The 23808-nt window shown below is 37.0% G+C and overlaps 1 protein-coding gene across 1 annotated transcript in view; it reads left to right on the top strand.

Annotated features, from left to right (window-relative positions):
• The first annotated feature begins 21553 nt into the window (after positions 1-21553).
• The window catches only part of DHX40 (DEAH-box helicase 40), a 35874-nt gene continuing 33619 nt past the window's right edge, over positions 21554-23808 (top strand). Inside the window, exons 1-2 of the mRNA XM_033090843.1 lie at positions 21554-21803; positions 22619-22786. Of these exons, the coding sequence (XP_032946734.1) occupies positions 21692-21803; positions 22619-22786 (280 nt within the window). The 5' untranslated portion in view covers positions 21554-21691. The remainder of the gene's footprint in view (positions 21804-22618; positions 22787-23808) is intronic.

Below are 23808 nucleotides of genomic sequence, written 5' to 3'. Positions count from 1 at the left end.
TTCTGTTCTTCCCAGTATGTGATCCGATAAATTGCTTTTTGCTTAAGCTAGCTTGAGTTGAATTTTTGTCTTTATAATTAAGAGTCCTGACTAACAGAACACTATTTCAAAACAATCACATATCTAACCAAAATCTGCTGGAGATCTGGGGGCTATCCTCTCCCCCATCTCACTCTTCAACTTTTCAACCATTGAAAAGTGGGTCTAGGGACCAGTTCTGTGTAAACTGCATTGAAACTTGCTTTAGCCTGAGGCTAAATTAGGGCTCCTCCTAATTCCTCTCTCATCTCATCCTTCCAACCCATCTCTAAGAGTTGGATCTGCAAGGAAGACACACCCTCAGCCAGCAGTAGTTGGGTTCAGGACCTACCTCATAAACCCTGTCACCAGCAGAGCAGAGAGCATATCAACCATATTTGATGATATAAGCCTCTGGACTCCCTTTTTCAGTGCAGTGCTCCTGTTTCCAAGGCTTGCCCTGATGTCACTGATTATGTAAGTCAGTCTTACCTGATGGTGCAGAAAATGATGGTACCCTTAGGGAATCAATTTCTATAAAAGTCTTTCTTCTGTGGGAACATGAAGAGGAGTCACCCCGAGTCTTGGGTTCCCATCTCCTTTCCTGTGGTCTTAGCACCTCACCCTAGTTCCTCCCTTATTATTCGTAGTACCTTACCCACATGGATTGGCATATGGCTCAGAACAGACCAATCAGAGCCCATCTCTCAACTTTCTGAATTGAATTAGAAGGAAACCTTCTACATTTCCTTCCTCAGAAAATGCCATCTACAGAGTTACTCTCCTTTCTCAGAGCCTTCACACAAGCTGTTTCCCCAAATGGAATGCTTTTCCCTCTCATCTCTTGATGAGATTTTGACTAGATTTTTGTCTTTCTTTAGACCTCAAAAACTTGACTTCCTCAACTTAAAAATTAACTCCTCAGAGATGTCTTCCCTGCCACTTCTATTAAACAAGGACTCCCATTGTGATCTCCATCTCAGCTGCTTATTTCACAACAAAAAGAAGTGATCACTATGTTTTAAATATAGACTTACGTAAGAAAATAGAATATATTTACATCTAAAAATTGAAAAGAAGTACAGGTACTTTGAAATGTCTTTTAAAAATACACTGTAAGAGAAAAATTGTCCCAAACCTGGACTGGGAAGAAATTAGCATTCCTGATAAAATGCTTGGAAAGTTTTCTGAAATTTAACTGGATTAGGATTTATCCTGGGAAAACCAATCACCCCCTCCATTTAACTGACTAGAGTGACCTTAAATAAGCATTCTTTTATATGCAATCTAAAAAAATGATTAATTTTTCTATTTTCCTATAAAATATTTCTTTTTTTCAATTTTAATAATGTACCCATTATACCCAAAATAATATTATTTCAACATATAATCCACGCAGGTGGGTGCCATGATTTCTTATAAAATATTTCTGCCAAGAGTCAATCTTTGGTCTCCTAGAAGCCTTTCCCTTGCAGTCAGATTGTAATAAAACTGCAATGTGCTTCTAATTGAATTGTCTGAAAAGTTTTGCTTTTTTTTTTTAGGAAAAAAAAAACAAAAACAAAAGTACCATCTTATAGTACATTTACGTGCTCTATTTGTTCATAACTTGTTTTGGATCTTTTCCTTATACTTGACCATAAACTATTAAGCTGTGAGCTCCAATAGGGCACAGGTTTGTATTACTGGGTGCTTATCCCCAAGAACAAGTAGCACAGTATCTGGCAAATAGTAGGGGCTGCCGTGATAGTTGTTAAATTAATGAGTAATCAGTGAATGAGTACAATTTAAATGTGTGCACATTTACAGACTAGATAAAAAATTAGTGTGATCCTCCTCTTTGCTTGTGATGGAATTCAGGACATGCTACCTCAAAAGGTGGCACCTTGGTATATGGAATATTTTAAGCTGATGGCGTGTGAGAAAACAGCAGAAGCAATAAGTTTACTCTGACCTTCACCTCCCTCTTGGGGGCTGAACCGGGTCATCAAACACTCAGGCGAGAGGTGCCCTCCTTATACCAGGAGGAAAGTTGCTTTCTTATCAGATCTGAAGATGAAGGGATGCCAAGAAGAATTCAAACAAACAGGCCTTACTTACTAAGTTTCACCAATTTACTACACTTAGATCAAACTCCTTAACTAATCATATTTCTATATGACTGCCCGCTCTTCCTCAAACCTCACATAAATTCACTCAGGTCTAACTGTTTCTTTGGATGTTCATTTCCTTATGAAGTCTCCCATGTTACATAAAGCTTAAATAAATTTGTATGCTTTTGTCCTATTAATCTGTCTTTGTTAGTTTAATTTTCAGACCCAGCCAGGGACTCTAAGAGGAAAACCTTTTCTTCCCCTACACTTCTAAAAAATACACATGAAGGAAAGGAGTTCCTTTTTCTCTCTCCAACCTGTAACATGAATATATCTGACATTCCTTGGCCCTCTCTAACTCCCCACAGAGGTCACTCTCAAATGTCATCACATCCAAACAGAAATCCCACTGCAACAATATTGGCGAGTAGTGATTTTTTAATGAAGGTTTCAAGGGAAATAGAGAAGTGGTTATGTAACACATTACAAGCAGCCCCTTTTAAATACCTACTGGAAAATTTCTCTCTCCCCAAAGTTTCTCAAACATCAGCCTCACATTTTTTTCACTTTTCTCTTCCTCACATCTCTTCACCCTCCTTCCCTGTCTTTTGCATTCTTACTTCCTCTCCTCCTCCTCTTCTTTCTCCCCAAGATCGTCCCCTTTATGTCTCTTTCCTTTTCCAAAGTAGAGCAAGTGGCCCTTTTTTGGCTTCTTCAGTTGCATTCCTGCCTCCTCAGTAGGTTCTCTGAAGAAAGGCTTTTCTCAGGATGAACCATTAACAGAAGATGGGAGAGAGAAAGGGATGGCAAATTACTAATCATTTTTCTTTTTCTTTGTTTATATTCCTTCTGTTTGAAATTGCACAAGGGAAAGGGGGATTAATTGAGTGTGCAGTACAGTAGAGAATAACACCAAAATATAAAGCCTGCACCCAAGAGTTCTGCAGAGACAATCCTTTGTACGTAGACAGATTGTCTGCTAGAGAACTAAAAGGATTAGTGATTTGTCTTGGCTTTTGTACTCTGTTAGTGCCAAAATGGCTTGTTATAAGTCACTTAATGACTCAACTTGTTAAGGCTTCTCTATGTAACTTCTAAAAGAATGCATTACAAATACCTTCTGTATGATTTTTAACTCACTCAATGCTCTCTCACTTTAAGGTGTCTTCTAGTGTCTTCCAGATGCAACCTTTCTCCAATTAAAAAAAAAAATGTATTGCTACATCCTTCACTGAACTAGTAAGTGCTCGAGAGGCAATAGGCCTCCTGCACGTCTTCCATCCTCTTGCCAGTGTGGGCTGTCAATTATATGAATGTAGGTCTAAGGACACTGGAGGAGACATTTGCAGCATTCCACCATTCAAGCAAGTGTTCAGTGTCCAACCAAAGCTAATTCTATATGGGACAAAAATAGATGGAAATGTGATATTGTGGTTCAGCTTGGCTTGCTTTTTGGACTTTAGCAGAGAACTGGTTTCATTTTTATATGCTGCTATATTCTCTACAGTGACTTTAAAACATAATATAGAATCTTTAAAAAGAATATCTGTTGTTCCCAATGGCCCCAAATGGATATTTTAAAGAGCCTAAAGCCAAAATATAATGCAATTCATTGTAGTGCTGCTTTCAGTATAATTTGGGTCTTTTAAAAAGACATACTATAATTTTTTCACTAATTATAAAAGTAGTATACACCTCTTGTGAAAATTTATAAAACACATGAAATAAAAATCATCATTAATTCTAAAATTCAAAGATAGTCACAATTGGCAATTTGCAATATATTCTTTCAGTTTTTTTCCTACAGTCAGGGCCAAGTTCAAGGGAATAGGACCTGATTAATCACACCAACTCATATTCAGAAGGGCCCAATGCTTCGTAGAAGGCTCTACTGTTGTTGTCTTGGAATTATTAATAAGTTTTGAACAAGAGGTCCTGCATTTTCATTTTGCACGGGGCCCTGCAAATCATGTAACTGGTTCTGTTGACAGATATTAATGCACACATACATACTGATTATATATACATATACATGTTATATTCATACACACATATCATATACATCTATATTTATAATCTGTGTTATTAAAATTCTAAAATTTTTTGTAAATGTTATTTATAATGCTTGGAAACATAATCGCTTATTTAATTATGTTCCTATTTATGCAACCTAGATTGTTTAAAATTATGTGTTGTTTCAAATAATGATGAGAAACATCTTTTCGTATTGTGTGTTTTAAATGTATTCCTAATTAGTTGCTTAAAATAACATCGCAAAAGTAAAACTGAAAGGATAAAGGGATATGAACATTTCTGGACCTTTGTATTTAAATTGCCAAATGTCTTTCCAGAAAGATTGCTATTACCAGCAGAGGGTAAGAAACTCCCTGTTCATACGCTCAGCAGCAAAAAATATCATTTAAAAATATTTAGTAATTAAATAAGTTAAAATATTTTTCAATTACCTTAATTTCCATTTACTTGACTGCTAGTAAAAGAAGTTAAAATATATTTATTACTCATTTTAATTTCCTCTTGGAATTGCCCTAGAATACAAACTTCTCAACGTGACTTTTAAGGTCGTTTGTGTCCTCCCACTCTAGCTTTATCTCCCACCACTCCTCTCCTTATCATTCCCCCACTCTATTATAAGCTCCAGCCATACTGAATTGTATTTATCCTAGAATTTGTCATGCTTTCTCTTGCTTCTGGCCCTTTAAACATTCTACAAACATTTCTGAACACCTCTTCCTATATCTCTATCTGGTTAATGTCTGTTTGTCCTTCAGTTCTCAGCTTAAACATTACTTTCCCTGAAAGCCTTCCTTGACCCCCAAATTAGGTTGAGTGTCACCCTGATGTCCTTCTTCTCCGCTTCCTCCTCCTCTCCTCTTTCTTCTAAGCAAACTTTTTATTTTGGAATAATTTTAGATCAACAAAAGAGCTGCAAGGATAGTATAGAATTTCCGTATACGCTTCACCCAGCTTCCTCTGATTTTAACATTTTATATAACTGTGGTACATTTGTCAAAACTACAACGTGAACCTAGATGTGATAGATACTATTAACTAAACTGTAGACTTCATTTGCATTTTATTAGTTTTTCCTCTAAAATTCTTTTTTTGTTGTTGTTCCACAATCCAATCTAAGATACTGTATTGCATTCTCATGTCTTCTTAATCTTTTGTGCTACTCATGTTATAGTACTTTTACACTTTTCTCCACTTGCTGCCTCCCCTTCTAGAATATAATCTCTGTGAGAGTAGGGACTATGTATTTTTCACCATTGCATCCCCAGTTCTTACAGTATTCATTGTAAACTGGTGCTATATATGACTGAATATAAAGCAAGATTTTAAAAAAGAATCTCTCAAAAAAGGACAAACCTCTTTCCATTTAAGTTCATAGAAAATCTCTTATATTGTGGTACATTTTCTCAATTATTCTACTTAGAGCAATAAAAATAATGTTCAAGGGACACATACTAGCCTGAAATGACTTCATTGAATGTTTGGATGCTTGTAGAAACCACCTGTTGGAATCAGTAAAAATGGAGGCAAAGACATTTAAAAATATTTGGTTATCTGTGTTTTGGGGGTTGTGACCTCACAGTTGTACAGGCTGGATGTCCTTATAAATGAAGTTTTTAAAGGGAGATGGGGGGGAGGGGAAAAGAGATGGAAACTTAAGGAAAAAGTCTTATTATAAAGTTCATTTTAAAAAAGCAATGCAGCTATTTAGGCGATTAAGTGGACAATTTCTGGATCAAAACTATTGTCTCTTGCCTGGAACTTGCTACAATAGCCTCCTAAATGGTATCTCTGAAGCTTCTCTTGTCCATCTACAACCCGTTCTCCATCAGAATCCAGAGCAGTCTTTTCAACATTTAAATCTCCGACTTAAAAACCTGCAATTGTTTTCCAAGTGATCTTCAAATGAAGATCAAAATCCTCGAGGGACTACAAAACCTTGAATGCTCACTCTCCTGCTCAATCTTTCCACCCTTAGCCTGCAATTCTCAGCCCAAGCCTCACTTCCCTGACCATGTCTGTCCTCCAGGTCTATGCAAATGAGCTTTTCTTATTAGCCCTTGTTAGTTATAGTCATAACTATAAACTCTATGAGAGCAAGCCCCAGGTCACATTTTGCTCATGTTTGTATTTCTAACATCTAGCCAAGTACCTGGCATAGGTAATTTGGGAGCGCTTGTAACTAATTGAAATGAATGAACCCCTTCAGCAAGAGTGGTCTACCCAGTGGTCTAACAGAGTATCCTTTAATATTTGTATTTTTCTATTTCTGGGTACCCACACTTTGAGTTTGACATCATGAGCATTGACCATCTAACTTTTTGAGACGATTTACCTTTATGATTCTGGGATTAAATACCTGTCCAGCTTAAGTGAAGTCTTATTTAGAGATCTTCATTTTTAGATGTCTATATCAAGCTAGTCATCAATAACTGACATCTGCTGTCTGATTCTCTGAAAGATCTTTCATCTCCACCTAATTTCATTCCGATATTTACCATATGAGAATTCTCCCCCTGAGCTCTCTTGGCCAGGGTCCTTCTTTAGACTTTCCAAGTTGTTCCCCTGGTTAATGACGGTTCGGGTATCCTACTTGGAAATGAACGCTCACTTTCCAGTATTTGTACCTGACATAGAGAAGGAACATAAAGCTCTGTGCAGCAAATACGTCATGAAATTTCCTTGGAGAATAAATGGTTGCTTTTCTGTATCTCATTCAGTTCTGTAGCTTGTGTACTGCTTGTAAGAATGAAGAGTACAGTTAGCCCTCCCTATCTGAGGTTCCACATCTGCAGATTCAACCAGCCATGGATCAAAAATATTCTGAAAAAAAGTTACATTATTATTGACATGTGTTATGTAGTTAGGCCTATGACGGTTGCATCTGTACTGAACATGTACAGACTTTTTTGTCTTGTCATTATTACCTAAACAACATAGTATGACAACTATTTTCATAGCATTTACATTGCATTAGGTATTACAAGTAATCTAGAGATGATGTGTGTAGGTTATATGTAAACACTACACCATTTTATATAAGAGACTTGAGCATCCTTAGGGGTCCTAGAACCAAGCCCCCAAAGGTAGACTGTAATTCAAGTTACCAAGCAGCTGTATCTCAGCTATATAGAAGAAATTGCCAGCTTCTGTAGGGTGTACTGCATGGTATTCTGTTTGTAGAGTAAAGCTGAGTTAACAGCAATTGTTTATCCCAGTGATACAATGCTCTATGCAGTGTGTCCTGCCTATAATTTCCTTAGAGAAAGTTGTTATCAGAGTTGCACAGAGAAACCATGATGTTCTATCTCCCCAGGCTACTTCCTTACTCCCTGGCCACAGGCCTCACCCAGAGTTCCAATCCTACAGAACTCTTTGTGCCCTAGCCCCATTCATATCTTCTTCTTCTGGCTCTCTGAAGGGTTTCATAGTTGTCTATTCAAGAGATCATTGAGTTAAAAAGGAAACCTCCCTTCTTTATTTTTCCATAACAATCATTATCATCCAACATAACAAATATTTTATTTGTTCCCATGATTTATGGTCTGTTTTCCCTCACTAAAATGTATGCTCCGTGAGCAGGAATTTCTATTTTATTCATTACTGTAGTCCTAATGCTTAGAACAGCGCTTAACACATAGCAGGTGCTTAATAAATCCAAATACCTGTTCATGGAATTCACGATGCCCAATCTAAAAAATAAAGAGTATTCAAGATTAACTATATGATGCATTTAGTGCAATTTTTTTTCATTTTAAATTGCTGAACAAAATTTTCAAAATTAAAAAAAAAAAGCCACGATTCCGGAAGAGAATGTAGACATATGGAAGAAATGAGGTGCAGAATTATGGAATTTAGATGAGAAATACCACTGAGAAGTGAGCACTTGGAGACAGGCTGGCTAGGTATAGCTATATAGCACACATGCATCTGGGACCTTGGTTGCTAAAAATAATTGCCCTGAATAATTTCTGGGAGTGTATATCATGCCTGATCTTCTTGGCTCCTCCTGCATCCCAGGGCTCAAACACTTGGCTTACTTCCTTGGCAGAGAAGTATCAGGAGATAATAGCAGAGTCAAAGGCTTTATAACAATGGGAATGAGGTGAGGCGAGGACTGGGTTGCAACAGCAGTTTCAGGAACCTGGTTCCGCCTGTCTGAACCTATGAAGGTTCTGGCTTCCCCAGGGGCTTCTTGGAGAAGCCAGATAACTCAGCTCAGAAATGCATGAGAGATGAGTTTTTTGCCCTTCTTCTCAGCCCTCCAACAGATAGTTCTGAGACTCACAGCCTCTCCAGAGATCTCGCATGTGACCAAGCAACCAGTTGTGTCTCTTTGAGAAGCTGTGGCTCTTTGCCTCTTCCCCTTTCTCCCTGGATATGTATTCATCTCCCCTCACCACCCACCCCCCTCCCTATGCACAATAAAAACGAGTTCTCTGAGCTTTGTCTCAGGCTTTGTTTTCTAGAAAACTCAGGCTAAGACATAGAGAAGAGGTGGAAGTTGGCACAATTCGGTTTCAGAAACCTTACACTAAATCATAGACACACCTTACAGTTCAAATTCTTCTGTTATAGCTTTACTGCAAAAAAGTATATTTCCACTTTAAAATATTAATATTAAGATATTAATATCTAGCAAATGTCAAATAACCATAAAGTGAAAAATTGGAAGAACTTCAAATGAAAACTGAAAAATGTGGAGATGAATTCTTGTAGTCAGAAAGACCTATCTAAAATTCATTCATTCATTCACTGAACAAAGAGTATATACAACACTAACTGAGGTGCTGGAGACACAATAATGAACAAGACAAATGGGTCCTTACCCAAGGAGCTTAAATACATTATATTAAACGGACATATTTAACATAATGTCTGACGGTAATAAATGATATGAAGAAAAATAAAGAGGAAGTGAGAGCTAGAGAGTGAGGAAATACTCTTTTAGGTAGCATGGTCAGGAAAGGCCTCTCTGGAAAGGAAACCAAAGCAGAAAGCTGAATGAAGTAAGAGAGGTATCCATGTGAAAGTCTAGAAAGATTAGCATCCAACTAGGCACGCTCTTACTAGGTTGTTTGTTAGATGAGCTTTGAGCTGAAAATAAATAAATAGAGCAAGGGAAGGAGAAAAGTTTTTGCTTTTCTTTTTTGATCTCACAATCATCTAAGCCTGAACCTCTTCTAAATTCCTCTTGATGGCTGGTTGTGTTTTTTAAATTACTCAGTATAGGCTGAAGATACTTCCTCCTTCTTCAATGTAAGATTGTTTCTAATCGTATTCTAGCCCCACACTTTGGGTGGTATTATTGCTATTTATTTATGCATCTCATATCCATGTAATATGGAATATGAAAGCAAAGTGCATATATTTTCAGCATTACATTCTCTGAACTATTTGGCATACTGCCTGTCACAAAGTAAATAAATAATTATTTGCTGAATTTAAAATTTTATTTTTATTGCCATAGGTACTTTTTGCATCAAATCATCTGACACCTTAAAATTCCTAAATCACAAATAAGAGTTCAGTTTAGTCTCTTTGAAACTATGTTTATGCATGTACTGATTTTTAAAAAATAAAATATCCGGTCTTGGACAAGTTTACCTAATCTCTTTGAGCCTCAGTGTAAATCATACAGAAATAACAATTCTTATTTGACAATACTTGTTGGTGCAAGAATTTAAAAGAGAACATAAATCATCTAGTATAGCACAAAACACATGGTAGTATTTAATAAATTGTTGATCATTTGATCAAGAAATTAGGAATTTTCAAGGTTGATCCAAAACCAGGTTATTTGATCATGTAAAGAATGTTCTAATTATTTGTTAACAGCATTTGTGTGTTATCAGTTATTTCCTATAAGAAAACCATGATATTATGACAAGATTCTTTTAAAATCAGGTTTATTGAGATAATTGCAATAAAATTAATCATTTTTCAGTGTACAGTCTTTGAGAATGCATACAGCTGTGTAATTACCACCATAATTAATTTGTAGAATATTAACATCACTGTAAAATTTCCTTACACCCCCTTTGCAGGCAATTTCATCCTTCCATCTCCAAACCTGGCAACCACTGATTTGTTTTCTGCAAAAGATATTCTTTATTTATTAAGCAAATATTTATGAGGGTCTTCTATTTGGAAGTCCTTGAATATACAAAGATAAGAATACAGAGAGCAGTGAGACAGTTTGTGTCCTTAAATAACTTAAAATCTAGCCTAGTTTTATGGAATTTTGAGATTACTTGTCTACAAATAATATGGGACTGAATTTCGATATGAATTATGCCTTCAAAAGAGGAATAGGGAGAAAAAAATATTGCAAATGATTCCCTTTTAAAATACAGGACAAAATCGTACATTCATGAGTGCAACTAATTATGATTTTCTTTAAAAAGGCACAAATTTATGATTGCTCGATGTTCCAGATAATTATTAAAAAGTAAACTTTTAAAAATTAAGTAACATATACATAGGAAAAAAGTGCAGAAATCGTTAAGTGCACAGCTTGATCTTTCTAGGTTATGTAATGACATCCTAGGCCGGCTCTTTGACCAATACAGGAAAAAGGCAACATCCTAAAGCCTTTTGGCTTAGACAGAATAATTACATCATTGAAAGAAAGAAAGAGATAAGAGAATAATATTCTGCAAAGGCGCACAAAGAATTGTGGGGATAAGTCGTGAGAAAATGGATGGCACATTAAAATTCATGAGGAAATGTCGGTTAAGTTCCATGAATAACAAAGCGATTATTATGCAGGATCAGGTTTTTTTTTTTTCCCCATCGTTACAGAAAGACACAAAATCATTATCATGATCTGCCATATGTTTTTCTTTTGTTATGAGATGCTGGGACAGGCCTATGAAATGGCTTGTGAATGGTCACAGTGGTGAGGAACCATGGTTGTGGTGCACGTGGCTTTCTATGGTTCTAATTATAAGTGCATTTAGACTCGGGGAAAGGAATAAATTAAAAAGGGCAGACCGGCTGGGTGGGCATTTTCTTGTGATTGCAAAGAACAGAGTCTATTCTTTGTTGTCGTGTTGTAAAATCGCATTAATTTTGTTGAACTGAGTCTATTCGTAACCTTACTGCCCCTTGCTTCATGCTTTACACCTGCCAATTCCAGAATAGACAAAGCTGGTATTTGCATCTGGAGTCACCACAACGGGGACTACACTTTATTTCAAAAGGGGTAATACATGTGAATTGAGAAAGGTATTCACATCAGCAGAAAAAAACAACCTGGAAACATAATCCTATAAAAATGTGCATCGTGGGGTCAAAAATGTACCTGCATCATGATTCCAATACACAAAGAAAATATTGCTCTTTATTTTCTTTGATGGACCTAATTTTCCTTGCTAGCTTCTATAGACGGAGGAAAGAAACAAAAACAAAAACAAAACAGACTTTAAGCTTGTCAATTCAAGCTAACAACCTTTTTCAGTTGAAATGAATAGTCACTTTTGAATAATACATTTTCTTTTGGGTAGAAGCAAAATGTTTCACATTTCTCCCCCTTATCCTTGCTTCCCTTCTATATCGTGTCTAACTGTATAGAAGGATTCGTGACCTTATGGTGGTGAGAAGAGGAGGACCCCCTGTAGGGGTCTCAAGATGGAAATTTGTCCCTGTGGCAGAATGGCATCTCTGTGGACTGGTGGTAGGTCTTACCTAGCTGTTGGACAGTCTGCTGGTATCATTACTGCGTCTGTTGGTTAGGCCATTTGTTCTACGCACTGCAGCCTCACAGTTTCCATTAGACTCTTCCCCATTTCTGTCCTCCCTCACCAGGACCCCCTGTAGGCCACAAAAGAACCAGGGCCACTGCTTCAAGCTAATCTATCCACCCACTTCTCTGTCACCGCTGAACAGTTCGCTGTATTGGATGTTGCACCAAGTCAAATAGAAGCAGGGCATGAGCCCTTTTTTACTTTCAGCATTTTCTTCATGCTATACTCTCTAACATACGATGAGTGTCTTCCTTCTCTAGAAAGCTGACCTGGAGAAGAGCACTCAAGACACAGAGGTCTAACTCCTCTTTCCCCGCCCCGTTCAGGGCCCCCTTCACCCTCCACTCTTTCTTAACAGGCTTTCTTTTTATCCTCTTGCTTCACTAGAAGGAGGTGTGCACTGTATGGCTCCATCTTAATGGCAGACAGGGCAACTTTTCTGTACCATGAAAGAGACCATTAGCAGTGGATCCTGATAGGGTTACTAGTCTTTCCTTGCAAGACAACTGGGAACTGGGGGTTTATGCAATACTTATTTATTTTCCCCAAATATTGTTCCAGTTTCTTTTTGAGGGAGCCTGGTAAATGTTCCCTAATTATATTTGCCACAGTGTTAAAAAATTATGACTATCAAGGAGAGAAAAACTAAATTTATGATTTCACATTTTAAACTGTTCATTATTTCAAAATTGTATTCAAAATGACTCACAAAATTCCTATTTGGAGCTTGAGATGCGTCACATTGAGGAAGAGTGCATTCTAATTCTTATTTGAAGGATTTTATACCTTTTTTTTTTAATTTGGTCCCTTCCTCTCTGCTCTGTCTTCTTTGACATCAGAAAAAGATTAATCTAATTCTCCCAATGACAAAAGAACTACATTGCCTCGAACCTATGAATAGCCAGATAAACAAAACCACTGAAGCACCAAATCACACATCAAAGGAAGTGTGTACCTTTTATATGCTTCCATTTCTTTCCTTCCTTTAAAGAATACTAAACATTGGTGAAGGCACTGTTTTGGATGCATCATAATATACAGAAATATAGTCTTGGAATTCAAGGATCTTCTACTTTCAATTTCTCTGCGGTAGTTAAGTCATAGAGATAATTGGGAAGGCATGTGGTATGGTATGTGTATTGCCTCCCCTATAAGCTATGTTTACAATTGATGTCAAAAAGATATTTTTGCAGTCTCCTTCAATGTCTTCATAACCAGTGAGAAGGTGTTTATAAATATTTAATTCTTTACTTGCACAACAGGCTTATTCACTGAGATTTTTCTGTGAGATAATGTTTTGGGGTTTTTTTAACGTTGAGTTCATATTCCAATATACAAAAACGATAGAATATAACATGGTAAACATTTATGTATCCAATAGCAAATCTTAACATGTTATATTATTTGTTTCAGTTTCTTTTAAAAGAAATAAAATTTACAAATATAGCTGCAGCAACCCTCCCTCATTCTCTTCTCTACTTACTACAGGTAACCAGTATCCAGAAGTTAGTAGGTATGTATCCCATGTTCTATAATTTTACTACATAGGTATATATCCATAAGCAATATTATTATTTTTTGTGTTTAAATTTGTATTTGTATGGTATCATGCTGTAAGTATACTTTAGCAACTTTACTAATATAGCATAATTTATTTCTGCTCTCAGTCTACAGTGTCAGAAAAAAACCCTTGCGATTAGTTCAGAAGTTAATATTTGGTTGGAAAGGGTAAGTAAGCACTAGCCCAGAGGAAGAGGAAACCCCTGGGTTTCTGGATATCAATGTAGACCCAAGATCTTTATTGTCTTTTTCCTAAATTTTTGTTGATGAGAAATCTGCTGAAAAATGTATTATTGTTCCTTTGTAGGAAATCTTTTTGTATCTTGTTGCTTTTAAGATGTTCTCTTTCTGTTGTGTTCTTTTGTTTCAGTGTATATGATTTTTGTTTTTTTACTGTATGGGGTTCAGTGATTATCTATTCAACTTTGCTTCTTTCCTATTCTGTCTATTCTATGACTCTGGAACTCCTTTTTTTTTTTTTTTTTTTTTTTTAACAGGACTTTATTGGGGAAGAGTGTGTACTTCCACGACTTTTTTCCAAGTCAAGTTGTTTTCCTTTCAATCTTAGTTGTGGAGGGTGCCATTCAGCTTCAAGTTGTTGTCCTTTCAGTCTTAATTGTGGAGGGCGCAGCTCAGTTGCTGTTGCTAGTTGCAGGGGGCGCAGCCCGCCATCCCTTGTGGGACTCGAGGAATCAAACTGGCAAACTTGTGGTTGAGAGCCCATTGGCCCATGTGGGAATTGAACTGGCAGCCTTTGGAGTTAGGAGCATGGAGCTCCAACTGCCTGAGCCATTGGGCCAGCCCCTGGAACTCCTTTTAAGCATATATTGGGCTTTCTCTTTCTATTTTCCATACGTCTGAATTTCTCTTTCATATTTTCCATCTCTTCATAGTTATGTGCTACATTCTGGTTGATTTCCTCAAGCCTGTCTGAAGTAGAAACTTCATTATTTTCTCTTGATTTGTTTGAGCTGTCCATTGAGTTTTTAATTTCAGGGACTATATATTTTTATTTTTAAATGTCTAAGATTATTATTTTAAAAATATACTCTGCCTTTGTCTAGCTATATGAACTTGGGTAAGTCACTGAAGATGTTGAAGTCTCAGTTTTCTCCTCTCTAAAGTGGAGAATGGCACTCTCTACAGTTTACCTTTTTAAAATTCTCGTTAGTGTCTTTTGAAAATGCCTCAAAATCGACACTGAGAAGTGAAATAAAATGAGAGATAGGAGAACCAAGACACAAATTGCTCTTTTAAAATGGGGTGTAATATTTGGAAAATAAAGTGAAAACAATCTTTTTATTTTAAAATAAATTTTATTGGGGAATATTGTGGGACAGTGTGTTTCTCCAAGGCCCATCAGCTCCAAGTTGTTGTCCTTCAATCTAGTTGTGGAGGGCACAGCTTAGCTCTAAATCCAGTTGCCATTTGCATTCTTTAGTTGCAAGGGGCGCAGCCCACCATCCCATGTGGGAATTGAACCGGCAACCTTGTTGTTAAGAGCTTGTGCCATGTGAGAATAGAACAGGCAACCCTGTTGTTAGGAGCTCGTGCTCTAACCAAATGAGCCATCCGGCCGTGCAAAAAAAATCTTTTTAAAAAGTTGAAAAAACTCTCAAACAAGATCAATCACAGATTTCAACTGTATAATTTAAAAGTGTAAGTCACTTCCTTTGCTAAATTTTTCTTCTATGAAGAAATGGTGCTTGAACAACTGGACATCTACCTGAAAAACAAAACAAAAACTTAACCCATACAAAATAATCAACTCAAGATGGATTAAAACCTAAATATAAAACCTAAAACTATAAAAGAAAACATATGAGAAAATCTTTCTGACCTTGGATTAGGCAAAGATTTCTTATCACCAAAAGCAAAGTCGAAAGAAAAAACTGATAAAATTGGACTTCATCAAAATTGAAAATTTCTTCTTTTTGAAAGACACAATTAAGAAAATGAAAAGATAAGTCGTAGACTAGCCAAAATATTTGCAAAGCACATATCTGATAAAGGATTTGAATCTATAAGGAACTCTCAAACTTAATAATAAGAGAATAAGCAACACTTCTCTCCCACACACAAGTCAGCAAAAGATTTGAACGGATACCTCACCAAAGATATAAGGACTACCAATAAATACCTAAAAAGATATTTAACATCATTGTCATAGGAATATGTAAATTAAAACCGTAATGACATACTACTGCTACCTAATAGAATGGGTCAAACAAACATACAGACAATACCAACCAAGCCCTAGCAAGGATGTGGAGCAACTGAAATCTCATACATGGCTGGTAGAAGTAAAAAATGGTCCAGCCTCCTTGGAAAAACAGTTTGGCAAGTTTCTTATAAACATACATTTATCATTCAACCCAGCAATACTACTTCTAGGTATTTACCCAAGAGAAATGAAAATGTATGGTCATCTAAAATCCTGTACATGAATGTTTATATGACTTTATGCATAATCACCCCAAACTGAAAACAACCTAAATATCCCTCAGCTAAGGAATTGATAAATCGTGGTACATTTATACAGTAGAATACTACTCAGTCATACAAAGAATTGAATTATTCATACACACTACAATTATATTCAACTATAGATGAATCTTCAAGTAATTATGCTGAATTTTCATTCAGACCAAAAAAAGCCAGACCAAAAAAGAGTACATGCTATATGATTGCATTCATGACATTCTGGAAGAGGCAAAAACTATATAGACTGAAAACAAATCAGTGGTTGTCAGAGCCTAGAAGTTAAGGAAGGAGTTGACCATAAAGTAGCACAAGGGAATTTGTTAGAGTGATAAAACTGTTTTGTATCTTTATTATAGTAGTGGTTACAAACCACATGTACTTGTCAAAATTCATAAAACTCACAACTATACACTAAAATGGATGAGTTTTATCATTTGGAAATTATGCCTTGATAAACCTGACCACCCCCCCAAAAGACTTATAAACAATATTTATCACAGATTTCAATAATACTTAAAAGGATAAGCTCCTTTTTTCTTGTTTTTCTCTAATGAAAGAATTGTGTTATTAACTGAGAAATCAGTAAGGACAATAAAATTTTAAATATAAAGTGAAAAATATTTGTAATGTAAAATCTATGTGCTTTAAAATGAGTAATACTAAATATATGCAGTATTTAATGATCATGTTCGTAATTTTTTTAATCTTTTTCACGTTTTGATTTTTTGAGTTAAATGTCAATGGAAGTTTGTTTTTTTTCAGAGAAATAGAAGTTTCATTTTTCTTTCACATCATGTTGACGCTGAAGTTTCTCACATAAACCCAGCTTGCCACCTTCAGGCAAGTGAAAGACTTACAGAGACCATCACCAGAGATAGAACATTAATTTTGCAGATTTCTCAATAATCCATAATTAACAAAATTTTGATCACTCTAGTAGTGCCTTTGTGAGATTTCCTCTACCCAGGATCTTTCCCTGGCATTCAGTGAAATCTTCCCAACTTTCAAAGCTCAATTCCAATGCCACTAACTCCAAGCCTTCCCTGACCACACTAGCTAGTTTTTCCTCTTCTAAATATTTTATCTCCTTGAATACATATAATGCCTTTAAAGGTAGTGATAATGTAGAGGCATTTCTATGCCTCTGCATGGCTATTTAATAGGGTGCATATAAGAGTTGTGCATTCTAATACTGAGAGAATATATGAACGAATAGGAAGTTAGCGTAATCATTGAGCCTTCACTTGAAAGAGGCCCTATATTACTAATAGAATAATGGGAATCCTACACATGTATTTGATTATATGCATATGTGTAAAGTATCAATTTCATTGACAATGGCTAGAAGTGTCGCAATCTTTACTAAACTCTCAATTAAATTATATCATTGATGAGTTAAATGACTGCTTGATGATTGGTCCTGTGATACTAACTCAAATCTTAATATCTGGACACTTGAAACATAAAATCAAAAAGAAAGTGAAAGAAGAGTGATAATAATGTCTTTTACTTTTGGACTGAAAGGTGGATACAACTCTAAGCTCTATTATATGACCATTTAATTATTTTCCTCCAGATTTCCAAATTGCTAACATCCCATAGGCACAATAGACTATATAACAGTGGCATGGGGTCCAACACTTCACTGAGAAAATTCCCAATTGTTTCTCTCTAGTTATACCTGGTTTAGGGAATGAGGTTCTTCTTCATGCTTCCATTCCCTCCAGAATGCACAAGCTCCTCTTCCTCTCTTTCCAGGCCTACATGACAAATGGGTCATTGGTTTTGGCTTTTTAATTTTTCAGGAAGTGGTCCGCACTTCAGGATGGCTCATTGTCTTGAAATCCATTAGAACTTATTAATGAAAAATCCTCTTTCTCCTGCCTATGTTGAGGGCTCTTTGTGACTTCTATCTGTTCTTCCTTTCTTATTACATTCTCCTTTCTCTCTGCCCTCTCTAAGTCCAGCCTTATCCATCTTAGAGAGGAAATAACCAGTTCTTCAAATATGCACAGGAGGCTCTTGGCTTACCGCTTAGGTCAGCGGTGTTCTTGGATCTGTTTCTGCTCTGGTGAGGGGTGGAAGAAAGTCCCTTGGTTTACAGGTAAGATAGAAATAGGGAGGGAAATACAAAGAAACAACCAGATCCATACTTTGGAATACACATCTGTCACCAATGTAGATTTATAATACTTACATTGACTAAAAGTTTGTTCTCTCTCCTCCGGTCCTGCATCCTTTCTCAAAATGTAAACTTGCTTTTTCTCCATCATCAGTACCTCTGTGTTTCAACTCTCCTAAACATACCTTCTAATTGTACCCCAATAATTTCATTTGACCAAGCCTTTTTAAAATCATACATAAACTGTAACAGCAGCATCTTTTTCTGGCTATTCTTTTCTCTCCCTTTCATTTACCTTAGTTGATTCTAACCAGACATCTCCAAATGCATTAAGTACATTTTTGATTTGCTTTCTAATTCTCTTCTCATCCCTTATAATCTAGCTTCTATCTTCTTCTCTTTATCAAAACAACTATTGTTTTGGTCAAATTCATTAATTTAGAAAAAATCCATATACTTTGATACCATTACTCTCTTTCCGTGACTTCCTATTATGATTAGCTTTCTACATATCGCCACTTGTCTAACATTTTTAACTTTCTGGATTTTATTGTATTAAAATCTTTGATAATTTTCCTGTCACTTCAGTTATTTATCTTAAATTATAACTGGTTTTATGCTCTTCTTTCTTTCCTGAAGATGATTTAAAATTTCATTTCCATTTTTGTAAACTTTTAATATTGAGCTCCTTCCTGTGCTTTGGATGCTCAAAAACATTATTTGGATTGAAGAACATTTTGAAAGACTGCTTATGAAGCAATAACAGCAGGATGCAATTCATACTTCTCACACTTTCAATATAATTTCTTTCAGGTTTATTTTTGTTGTTGTTGTTACCCAAAATCAGGAAATAGATTTAATGTTGTTGGAACCACTAACCTTTCTTCTCAGATTCAACTCATGTATTTTCTGTTTTCACTCTATATTTGTATCTTGTTTGCCTTTGTTATTTGTAAACTCACTGGGCAGGAAATAATTGTTGATCTTGTAGGCTTGGAATAGTCCTCCAGCACATAGATATTAATGGTAACATATTTTAAATGTCCTTGGTTTTAAAACCAACAATGTTAGAAAACATTTAAGTTTTTCATGTTTACTTTTCTTCATTCTTGGTTTGCAGGTTTTATTCTGGATACTCTCATTAGGTGGTTCTCAAACAAGAATGGAGTCATTCCACAAGAGCTGATAAACAAAGATTGGAAGAAAATACTATGTCAGGCACCAAGATAATTCCATCTCCCATTACAGTACAGTGGTGATTAGTGGGGCTTGAATTATAGTCCTATTACCTCATTGTTTTGTTGTCTTGGGCAATATGTGAGCCTTGATTCTCACATGTGAAAATTAGGGATGATAACAACCTACCTCTCTGGGTTATTGTGAGGAATAAATGAAAAAATGTGTATTAAATGTTTGACTACCAAGTGCTCAATAAATGGTTAACTATCATTGGTCTGAAATGATTCTGCTCATTTTCTTAGAAAGTGACTTTATTATGTCACTGATATAGCTGTCTTGTACTGAAATGCCTTGCTCTGTGCTCACCAATACTTTGCCTGTACTACAAATGTATTTTTGCTTTTTTTGGTTTCTTCTTCTGATTTGTAATATTTTGAATTTCTAACAGAATCCAGAAGGTTGGGAGATTCCCTTAATGGATGAGAGAAATGTGGGATGTTCTCCTATAACCAGATTTATCCTTGTACCACCAGGTTTTGAAGATATAATGTTGTTAGAAAGTTGCACTTCATTGGGTGTCATTCAAAATTTGACAAACTTGCATTTTAGGAGATGTTAATTAGACATTTTTAAAAAACTTTTGTAAATACCGTTTATTGGAACATCCACCAGCTCATTTATATATGTTTTTGCAAAGATCTTTTTTTAAAATAAAATAAAAAAATTTTCGGGGCCAGCTTGATGGCTCAGGTGGTTGGGGTGCCGTGCTCCTAATGCCGAGGTCACCGGTTCGATTCCCACATGGGCGTTAGCTGCACCCTCTACAGCTAAGATTGTGAACAACAGCGCTCCCTGGACCTGGGCTGCCATGAGCAGCCAGAAGTGGGTGTGAGCTGCTGTGTGCTGCCTGTAGGCTACTGTGTGCTGCCAGGAATGGCAGGTGGCCAGTGTGAGTGGCAGGTGGCTAGCGTGAGTGGCTGGCAGCAAGTGTGAGTGGCCGGCAGCCAGTGTGAACGGCCGGCAGCTGGCAAGAGCTGCCGTGAGCTGCTGTGAGCTGCCAACCCACCACCAGCGATCAGCTGCATCAGCCGGAGGGGAGTGCAAAGCTCCCCAGCATGGGCCAGGGTGCTGTGTCCTACATAACTAGACTGAGAAGCAATGGAGTAGGGGGGTGGTGAGGGAGGCGGAAGAAGAGGAAATAAACACTTTTTTTTCAACTAGTTAGCATTCATTATTTTGGTTTCAAATGTGCAGCATACTGGTTAGACGTTTATATAACTTACAAAGTGATCCCCTCATAAGTCTAGTACCCACCTGACACCATACAGTTATTACATAATCAGTTCATTTTAAAAGGAGTTGATTAAAGTACATTTTTAATGAGCACAGAAAAATCTGGGGGACCAATGACATCTTTTGAAGCCTGGTCAGATAGGAGAATAGTGACCATTAGTTAATGGTGAAGTGACAATTTTGAGTTGTCTTCTTTGGCAGTGTTGTTTAATTCTAACAGTAGAAATGTCCAAGAAACAATCTTCTTGCATTGATTTTGTTATATTGACACTATTAACAAAACCGCAAAGTTCTATAACAGAAAGATCTGCTCCCCAAAAAACCTTTTCTGAAAAGTAGCCCCATCTCTGATTGTCATGTATCTAGTTACCTTTTCAGTTCCTGTGGTTTCCAAGGAATCCACATCCATTGAAAGAGATCTTAATTCCTCTGGAGCCCAATCCTTCGTTCATCCATCCAGCAGATCCAACGAATATTGTCGGCCCACTTTGAATGACTTTGCTGGGCTCTGAGTGTATGGTTTTCTAAAGTTCCCACCCTCGTGATTAGTTGGGGGAAATGGGAAGTCAATAAGCATGGAAATAAATTAAAATACAGGATCCAACGAAAGAAATGAACAGCGTAGGGGACCTAAGTTTTGGACACAACAAAAGTAGAAGCCCTGCAACTCCGTAGCTGTGTGTCTTGAACAGGTTATTTCAGCACGAGCATGGTGAGAGTGTATTGTGAAACGTCGCATCTAGGAAGGTTCCAGCTCCTAGCAAAGGGTCACATTACGTTCGGTGTGTGAAGGCAGAATAGGCGTGCAGTGACCACTGTGGATTAAGAAAAGGCGTGTCGCATGGCTCTTTTGCGCACAAGAGGAGAAACAGGAGGAGGTTCTTCCGGACCCTGAAGATGGTTTCATCAACTGAGGCTCAGCGTACACCCGCAAAGGGCTGGAAACTCTCGGGGGTGGGTCCTGGGCTCTTGGCCCCGCCACGTAGCGAGGGTGCGGAGCTTTCCGGCCGCCACGCGACGCGTCATCAAACAGCTCCCCCATCCCTGTTTTGAGTCGCACGCGCGGAAGTAAATACCTCAACGTCATCAGGACGCGTCTTCGTCTTTCCCCTCCCATCTCCCCGGATCGGTGGACGTGCTCACCTCCGCTCCGGGCCAGGTCTATGTCCCGGTTTCCCGCCGTCGCGGGCAGGGCGCCAAGGCGGCAGGAGGACGGTGAGCGGTCAAGAGACCCCCCGGAAGAGCGGCCTTCGGCTGTTTCCATCGCTGATAGAGGTGCGTTTCGCGGGACGCTACGAGGCCAGCGAGAGTTAAGGCATGGAGGTTTTGGGGGGATAAAAGTCTGTCTTGGGCATGCAGAGAAGAGTGCGAAAGAGGCCGGAGCGTTCTCCTTGTCCTCCAAGCCAGAGGCGAACTTTGCGTCCAATGAACACTTTGGTTTAGAGGGGGGCGGTCCCAGACCCAAGTTGGGTGAAAACCCAATTGGGGGACAGAAAAGTGAACCCCAACGTCGAGACGCGCTCTGCTGTTAAACAGGCTCTTAAAGCCTTTGTTCTCTACCCATCCTTCCCCCTCCCTCCCTCGTCGGGCCGCCAGCCTGCCTTTGGGTACGGTATAGAGGGAGCCAGTTTCCAGGAGCCAGTTTCCATGGTTACGCACCACTTGGCCTTCTGGGATATCAGTCACTCTGAACAGGGACCTAACTTGAACCATGAATTAGAAGCAAACACAGGTGGCTTTTAATTCAGCTGAGAGTTTTCTGCTGTGTTGCAGTTTCTGGTCTATTGTTTCATAAAATTGGGTTTTGTGCTGCTATATAGGTATGCTTGCATATACATTGCCTTGTGTTAGGCTTACTTTGTTAAGTACTTTTGAGTCGCATTAGCAAATGCTCAAGTTGTTAGATTTCACTAAAAAGTTTTCTGGGTTTGTAAACCCTCACTTAAAAATTGGACATAGGTGATTTAATTGAGAAATCATGGCTTGATCTCTTCCAGCCCTAAAATTCTTTTGTATTTTTCTTTTCTGGAAATTTGAGTCAGAGATATCTTTACAGACCTTTAAATTGCACAATTGTTTTTCTATTACAGAAGAGAAAGGATGCACATCACAGGAAGGAGGAACTACTCCAACTTTTCCTATTCAAAAACAAAGAAAAAAGCTTATTCAAGCTGTGAGGGACAATTCATTCCTTATTGTTACTGGAAATACAGGAAGTGGTAAAACAACTCAACTTCCAAAATACCTATATGAAGCAGGTAATTTTATTCTGGGGTAATATTAGGAGTATTTAAAAAAATATCCCCTTAAAGACTGTAGGACTTCTGTATTGCACAAATGCCCACTATTTGTTTTACAGTCCTAATTCTTCTCTGGACATACTCTCTCTTCATCTTCCCTGCTTTTTTGTGGTTTTATTTCAGATTCAAGAATTAGTTGAGATGACATTTTTTCCCATTTTAGTTACCGTAATAATTCAAAATAGAATTATAGGTAGATATTGATTCTCTACTATGAAATAAAGTTGTTTTGCTGTAGACTGTTAACCATTGGGTATTGAAATAATTTTCCGAGGGAAGGGATATATTGATATCTGTTGCTGACATTACTATTTCTTGGTTCTTTCTCCAGAATGTTATCAGGTAAATATTTATTCCCTGACTCTGCTAACACCAAGCCAGCTAACAAATTACCTTTAAAGAGTCTTTTGCTTCATTATAGTAAAACTTTTTATCGTAGTTGGTATAGAACAGAGTTATATTGGATATTATTCATTTAAAAATAACAAAAATTTCTTGGTTTATATTAACTTACTCTAATGCATCAAACTTAAGAAGCCGTCTATTAAGACATACCACTATTCTATATAGTATTAATAAAGAAAAAATGTCGTCAATTGTAAGAGGCATCTCCCTTTCAAAGATATTTAAAATGGTAAAAAAAAATGCCTATAGAATCTGTGAAAGGTAGTATATTTAAACTTCTTTGGCTAAATTAAATCTATTTTAGGAAGTGTGTGGAATATTATGAATTCCTAATGATTAAAAAATCTTGGCTTACTCTTTAGAGTAAATTTTTAGACTGGACTTGGAAAGAAAACCAAACCTAATTAAAACATGTACATTGTTTTGAATGGTTATTAATATGTATTGTTATTTTTAATTAATACTTAATATCCATGATACAAATATAATACAGAATGTTGTTAATTTGCAATTTTCTTTTGGAAACAATGGAACAGTTTGTATTGATTAACTAGATACAATTTAGGTCTAATAGG

The sequence above is a fragment of the Rhinolophus ferrumequinum genome, chromosome 21, assembly GCF_004115265.2.
Source record: "Rhinolophus ferrumequinum isolate MPI-CBG mRhiFer1 chromosome 21, mRhiFer1_v1.p, whole genome shotgun sequence".
Lineage (NCBI taxonomy): Eukaryota > Metazoa > Chordata > Mammalia > Chiroptera > Rhinolophidae > Rhinolophus > Rhinolophus ferrumequinum.
The sequence above is the reverse complement of the archived record's forward strand: the minus strand, read 5'-3'. Positions and strand labels throughout refer to the sequence as shown.